Source organism: Morone saxatilis, unplaced genomic scaffold (genome assembly GCF_004916995.1).
Source record: "Morone saxatilis isolate NCDOM2014 unplaced genomic scaffold, NCSU_SB_2.0 Contig14, whole genome shotgun sequence".
Taxonomy (NCBI): Eukaryota; Metazoa; Chordata; class Actinopteri; family Moronidae; genus Morone; species Morone saxatilis.
This window is the reverse complement of record NW_023339696.1, coordinates 1,755,205-1,762,645: the sequence shown is the minus strand read 5'-3', so window position 1 is coordinate 1,762,645 and position 7,441 is coordinate 1,755,205. Positions and strand designations below refer to the sequence as shown.

Below are 7,441 nucleotides of genomic sequence, written 5' to 3'. Positions count from 1 at the left end.
TTCATCATATATAAAATGTAAATATCACATATATCATAAGCCACAGTCTTACTTCTCAGCAATAATAAACTTATCTAAATAATGACACATAACAATAACAAGTAACATTATAATCACATATTTAATGGCTCTTGATAATCGGTATGACGTATCGTTAGTTTAAGCTTTGTCGATGTCGCCACCATGGCCTGTTTTCATAGTTTGTCCAGGCTTGCTGTTTATATTTTCAGTGAGAATTATGAGCCATATAATCCGTAATTATGTTACCTTTTTCCTTTAAGAGGATTAACGTATAGCTAACATACTATGGCAGAGCTTAAGAATACTGTACAATTAGTTAAATGTCTAGCACAAGCCTTAAGCTGCTATACGTTAGCTAACATAATAACGCCAGAGATGTTAAAAGAAAGCTACGAAGGAGCTGCAATTATTATGCAAAGTTTAAAAGCACTTGAAACATGCTTATTAAAGAATATTTTTAGGTGGCAGAGGATATAATTATTTTTTCGGTACTAATACGGGAGCGTCCCTATGTTCCCACATTTCTAAGATCTTTTTTTCAAATTAAGCCCTATGTTCCACAGTTCCCACATTTCTAGTTTTTTTGTCAAAATTACGGCCTATGTGCCCACATTCGTCCTTTTTCATAAATTTGTATCAGATTTTAATCCCCCTTTCTCCCATTTGGATTGGTAGCCAATTAACCCTAACCCTAACCCTAACATAGGGCTGTGGGAACATAGGGCCTAATTTTCAGTGAAAAATTCTTAGAAATCTGGGAACAAAAGGGTGTGGGACCATTGGGCTGTGGGAAAATAGGGCTGACCCCACTAATACAATGTTTGATTGTTTGGATAAATGCGCGTCATTCAATAAGACTGCATTGTGAATATCTTCTTCATCCCTCTGTCTTTCATATCATCTAGTTATTCTTCGTTCATAGTTTGTTATCAAGGGTTACTTTTTATTTTGGGTAAGTTATATTTTAAACATGACAAAAGGTCAACGCATCTTTTTCACCTCAGTTTCCATGGACAGATTAACAGATCGTCCTTAGTACTCAAGGAATCAATGAGCATTCACTGACCCAAGACCTAAAATCAAGACAGTAAAATGGGCGTCCTGGTTGTTTGGTTTGAAACACAGGGTCCCAGTTTAAGTCTTGTATCAGAGACTAGACCCTCCTGTCTCTTCACCACACACTATCAAAATCAAAGCAAAAATGTTAGCAGTGCTACATCTAGAGCAGTGGTTCTCAAACCCTGGGGCATAGAGCCACTGATCTACAGTATATTTTCCCATAGTGTGAGTAAAGACTTACGGAGATGCATTTATTGTAAATTAAACGTCTTAGAGCAGCATGCTGTTGTGTGGATCAGCTCTTAATCTTTCCCTTTCCTTGTCCTTCAGGTGAAAATATGGTTCCAAAACAAACGATCCAAATACAAGAAGATCATGAAGAACGGGCCCTGTGGACCTGAGGGAGACCACCTCGCGCCCCCACCGCCATCCTCCTCCTCTCCGTGCTCCCTGTGGGACATCAGCATGGCCGCCAAAGGCGCACCAGTGCACTCTGGCGGATACATGAACAATTTTGCTCACTGGTACCCCGGACATCAGCAGGACTCCATGCCGAGGACTCAGATGATGTGACAGACGGGAGGACACAACACTTCCAGGAAAAACTATGGATTTATTACCAGCAAGCTGACTGGAGCTGTTAGGGAAATGGACATTGGAACGAGTCTGAGCTGCTCTGGAGGCAAAAATAATATAACTGGCAGAGATCAACAGTGAGCAAATATGTGGCTTAAGGCTGAAAAGACAAGGGGAAAGCTAAAGAATATCAAATTCTTACAGAGTATAGACAACTAAGATAATTAAGCATTTTAAACAAATTATTACTTTGAATTTACTTTGATTTTAGTACAAAATATGTCATCAGGACTGTCACCATAGAACTGGGATAGACCTGTCTACACGATAGCACCATTGCAACCGTAGCATTATAAATAAACCAGTGAGACTGCTAATGAGATTCCAACTAGCTGTTCCCACAAAAACAAAATTAGCTTGTTACTAGCTGTGAGTTTACATCTTGATAAGAAATAAAAAAAATAGTTTTCTCGATGGCAGTATGACAAGAGTTAGCATAGTTAGCCTAACAGGCTATGCAAGGCTAAGCCATGCTAGTCTTTGCTATGCTAGGTTTTATTTTTTTATTTGTAGACTATTTTTTCACTGTTTTACTGGTCATTTTGCCAGTTAGCTAATAATGTTTTTTATATATTTGACTTCACCTATAAAGATTTAAAGTGAGGTTGTGCTAAACTTTTGCTAAACACCAGCCTTAGCCATAAGTCACAGGATAATGATAAATCAGAGTTAGAGTAAGGCAGTCAGCAAACAGACTCCATAATGTCCTTTGCACAGCAATATCTATTCTGTCTATCTATTTGTGTCTCCAGAGGAGCTCTGCCTGCCAAGACATTTTTTTATAAAGCTACAACTCAAAACTAATGCCAGCCCTGCACCTCTGTTTCTGGACATTTCAGGGTTTTTTTCTTGCCTTTTAGTGGGTTATGGTGGGGTGGGTACACGTGTAAAAACAAGGGTTGTTCAGGGTTTCTTCATGGTTGTTCTTTATGGAACTGTACTGATAAAAAGGACAAAACCAGAGTTTGCTTATCTTAAAAAACAGATCAAATTAAAGAACTAAAGAAAGTTTCTTTGATTCTGACCATAGTGTGTATTTTATCAATTTTGACATGGTGTAACTCTATAAAGGCTTTGTGTAGCATATAGACCTTTAAAGAGCCTTTATTAAACAGAGGCGCTGATAAGGTATATGAACAAGCAGCCATTTTTATTATACTTATAATCCCCTTTTTTAAGTATGAGTATAAAGAAAATAGTCACAGAATGGACACAGCTACTTTATTGTCAAATTTTATTTATATTTATCATAATAATAAAAGCTCTCAAATTTAAGCTTCAGTTTAAAGATGAAGCCAAAATGAAAATGCCAGAAATGTATTGGAAAGTCACATGTATAAAACAAATTACACCAGGTCATTCAAGACTAATGTGCTGATTTTGTCACGCTCATAATTGATTCCACTGACCAAATTTAAATAATTAGGCCTACCACTCCAGCTAGTCATTGTTCAGTTTTGTCGGATTTTAGTCTTTGGCGGTAATGAGCTGCCAGATGTAGAGACTTTGCCATGCTACATAACAGGGTTTCATTAATTGCGGTTCTTCACTTCTGATTGTGAACAACATTTCACTTTTATTTTCTTTTTATTCTCTGGTGGATTTTAGTGATGGTTGCTGTCAGTTTCACTTTGTTTTTCTGCTCCCCTCTTGAGAACTTCTGAAGTGGGAAACTCCTCATGACCTGCAGTTTATAGTCATATATATAAGCCGTGTTCCGTTGACTGGAATTTATTCAACAACCTCTTCAAATACTGAATTTATATTTTGCCGATAATATATTGGCTTTGGGTCAGGTTGCGCTATGTCATTTGAAATAAATCAAACCCAGTGATCATTGCCACCCTATTTGATTTTGTTTATTTAACTTACATTCAACAGTGGAAATAAGTTGTTTTTTTTCACATTTAACAGGTAATATGAAATTTAGGTATCAATAATGCATAAAATAACATATCACTTATCAGTATAAGGTCTCCATGTGCCCCAGAGGCCTGGAGCCATTTTCTCTAAAGTCGTAAATCAGAAGAAGAGGGTCACGTCTTTCGCCCCGCTAACATCTGGAAAAGCAAAAGGAGTCGTCAAACATCGTCAATGATTTTATAAAATGACCACGTCAATTATAGGTAATTTAGGACACAGCTTGTTAAATAAAGCTTTCACTCCGACGCTGTAATTATCTGTAATTGTCAGTCAAGGGAATATCCTTCTGCCTCGGGCCATAAAGGAAAAGCCTAGGAAGTAGTGGATTACATCAAACTGGATTACTGAGGGCTAATCCTTTCACAACAAATTGATGTGTTGAATGAATGTTACAAAAAATGCATTCATGCATTACTATTATGCTGCTTGCGGTTAGGTTTTTTTTCTGTTGATTTTATTTGAACACCTTTTGGAGATTATGTAACAGCTGGAATCTAGTTCATTTTCAAGGTAAAAAAAAAAAGAAAAGAAAGAATATATTTCATTACAAGAGTAATTCAGCAGTCAGGTCACTGTTTGGACTGGTCAGATAGACTAAAAGGACAAAAGTAAACTTGCCAAATTACATTCATGTGTGATTCATTATGAGAACAAAAGGCCACAGTGAGATAGTGTCTGAGAGAATTTGTGTACATTTGTGTCTGAGTGTTAAAAGGTGATAAAATATTTTTTTTCCTGGCAGAGAGAGAGAGGCATTGTTGCACTGCCACCCTATGGGTTGAAAAGAGTTACACATATTGATAGAATCAGTGTAGCTGGAAAAAAGATAAAAACAGGGTTTCCACACCTCCTGGAAAACCTGGAAATTTAGACTAGTTTTCTAGTCATGGAAACACCTGGAAACTGATTAAAATGACCATGAATATCCTGGAAATAATCAGTTTGGGGGAAATTTTAAAAGTATTTTAGCCTGTATTGTGGCCAAATTAATATGGTTAAAGAGAAAATGTAGTCAGTAGACCTTTTTCACGGCTGCGGTTTTGACATGAAATAGGGTAAACACAGGCGTTACCAATTAAAGTTGCGTCCCATTCAACTCAAACAGGGGCATGTTGGCTCACTGGAAAGGCTCTGCTACACGAAATGGAATGGAACCTTAATTAGTATCAATGGTAACACCTTTAGTGTTTATGCTACTATTCCACGTCAAAATGTCTGCTGGGAAATAGGTCAGTTTGGAACGAAAAAAGTCAGTTTGGCGAAAACAGCCAAGAGCTGTCCGATAAACGCTGAACACTGTTTGTGAGCAAGTGAAGAAAAACTCCTGGAAGAGTTCTACAAAATGATTTATTAAAAAGAGTGGGAACCCAGAAAAAACAAGAGGCTAATAAAAAAGAATCAACTGTGTAGGGGTTCTGTATATAGCGTTTAGGCTCAAGCTCTATCATTTAACTAAAAGTTTAATAATCTTGAGATCCAGACAAACAAATGCCAGCATCGTTGCTATATTTATCTCTGAATGTTTCCATAATCTGTTGTATCAGCACTGGGCAGTGGTGGAAGTAGTATTTAGAGCCTTTAAGTAAAATACCACACAAAGTATGAAAAGAGAACGTACTCATTCTGCAGAAGTGTTTTACTATTATATCTGATGTTTTTGGATAAAATACTGCTGCATTAATGTGTATGTTGCATTTTACTGCTGTAGATGTGTAAGGCTCAGCTCATTTGAAAAACTTTGGGTATTTAATGCATCATATGAGATGAGATTGCAAAAACAGTTTTTAGCCACAATACATTTTCCATTTTCAAGAAACGAGTAACTATAGCTGTCAGACAAATATAGTGGAGTAAAGAGTGGTGGAGTACAACACTAAAACCAGATAAGTTAATTGTTGTTAAAAACATTGTTGAGACGGATCACAGCGATCATTTTAAGTAAAACTACCTCAATTTTGTAAGTTAAAAGAACATTCTTGATCAATTAGCTAGTCATTTTAAGTGACACTGACTTAATGTTTTTTTGTACAGTGAAAACAAATCACCTAGTAAAACGTATTTAATCAAGAATGTTTTCTAGCTCTGAGTTTGTATTACTTTAAAAATGTTAAATTATCCATTATCCATTCTTGACAATTTTTTGGATTTGAAGTAACTTATTGAATTACAGTGTATAAGTATAAAGTTGCATAAAATGGGATTACTCAAGGAAAGTGAAGTACCTCAAGTTTTTACTTCAGTAAATATACTTAGTTATCCACTACTGGTTCTAGGACGCACTTCGTCTGTAGCATTAACCTTAGGCATCTGTTTACAGCAACACTGTTCACCCCCCTCCATATACACCTGTGTTACAGTACGTGAGCCCACCGAGCACTGGACGTCCTGTCGAAAAAATAAGATCTCTTACACGTTAAAATTGGCTCATTCGGTGTACTTTGATACTGAAATGGTCTATTTAAAGGTGCATAAGATTTAGAAGCATCTAGCAGTAAAGTTGTTAGTTAGATTGTACTATCTGAATACAGCTCGCGTCAGTACTTGACAACCTGGGAAGGAGAACAGGCTGTGAAATGTGTAGGAGGAACCACAGTGGCTGTTCCGGGTAAAATTACCCCCAATGTTGCATCAGTGCTGTAGTGGCCCCACACATTTTTACTATGTAATTTCCAGTAAACTGAGAGGATTTTCAGATTTATGAAATCGGATCTATGTTTTTAAAATGAATCGATAGGTAAACCTGTGTACACTGGGGTTTAAGCTATGACACACACCTTTTATACATTATATATTTTATCAACTAAATCAAAAACTTCAACAGTCAGAAACTTATTGTTGGATTTATGTTTATTTATTGTACAGTATACATAATGTTTGAATCACATATTAACATTTATAAGCACTACTAATACATGGTTTAATAACTGACTATAGTGTAGTTGTAAAGGGCATTTTCAGAGTTTGGCAATGTTTTTGTTAATGACTGCAACTGCATGCATAAACAGTCACACAGTATAATGTAGTTGTAATTACACGTAATCATACATCTTCAGTAGTTTTAAACACATACAAATAAACCTGCTATGCAAACATTTCAGCAAAATTAATTGTTATAAACCAAGAAACATAATTTATTCATTGTAAAGTATTTTTAAGCCCACATCTTTACGATACTCATATTCAAGAACAAACTGTGGTAGTAGTAGAATGCTTATTTGTCCACCTAGTGCAAGTATACATTGCTTTTATTTTCTTTTTTTTTTTTTTAAATAAAGGCAAATAATACATGTATCACACAAGACAATGGTGACTTAATAGCTTCACACAAAAAAACACACAAAAGGAGAAAAAAAGGGAAAAAAGAACTGGCGTACATCAAAGAAACAACAAATACATTACTTTCCAGCAGTGAACTTTGACATTATTTATACAACAAAGTCAGTTTGTTTTTCTGCTGAGCAGAAATGTCTTCTGTATATTTAGAACCAGGAACTGTTCCAAGAAGCAGGTTTACTGAGTTGGATAACTTTACTGAAAAAGGCCTGCTGCGGGGATGACTCAGCTGGGTTAACCTGCAGTTTCAACAGTGTATACTGCTTCCTTTTGCTGAGCATGAATCTGCATCTTACACAGAACACAATGCATTACGGTGGTAACATCCACCGATGGAACTCTCGTAATTTGAGCCATCCCAACTACTCCGAGCGGGCAGCAACTCCGGATCTCATAGATCTCATTTATGAAGCATTCATAGTTGTTAACAAAGACACTGACAAACACTTAAAAAGGACCAGTGTGTAGG

General features: G+C 36.3%; 1 protein-coding gene across 1 annotated transcript in view; it reads left to right on the top strand.

Moving 5' to 3' along the window:
- LOC118323332 (homeobox protein Dlx4a-like) overlaps positions 1-3,483 on the top strand; it is a 15,649-nt gene extending 12,166 nt beyond the window's left edge. The window contains exon 3 of the mRNA XM_035655280.1: positions 1,411-3,483. Within this exon, the coding sequence (XP_035511173.1) occupies positions 1,411-1,653 (243 nt within the window). The 3' untranslated portion in view covers positions 1,654-3,483. The remainder of the gene's footprint in view (positions 1-1,410) is intronic.
- Positions 3,484-7,441: the final 3,958 nt, after the last annotated feature.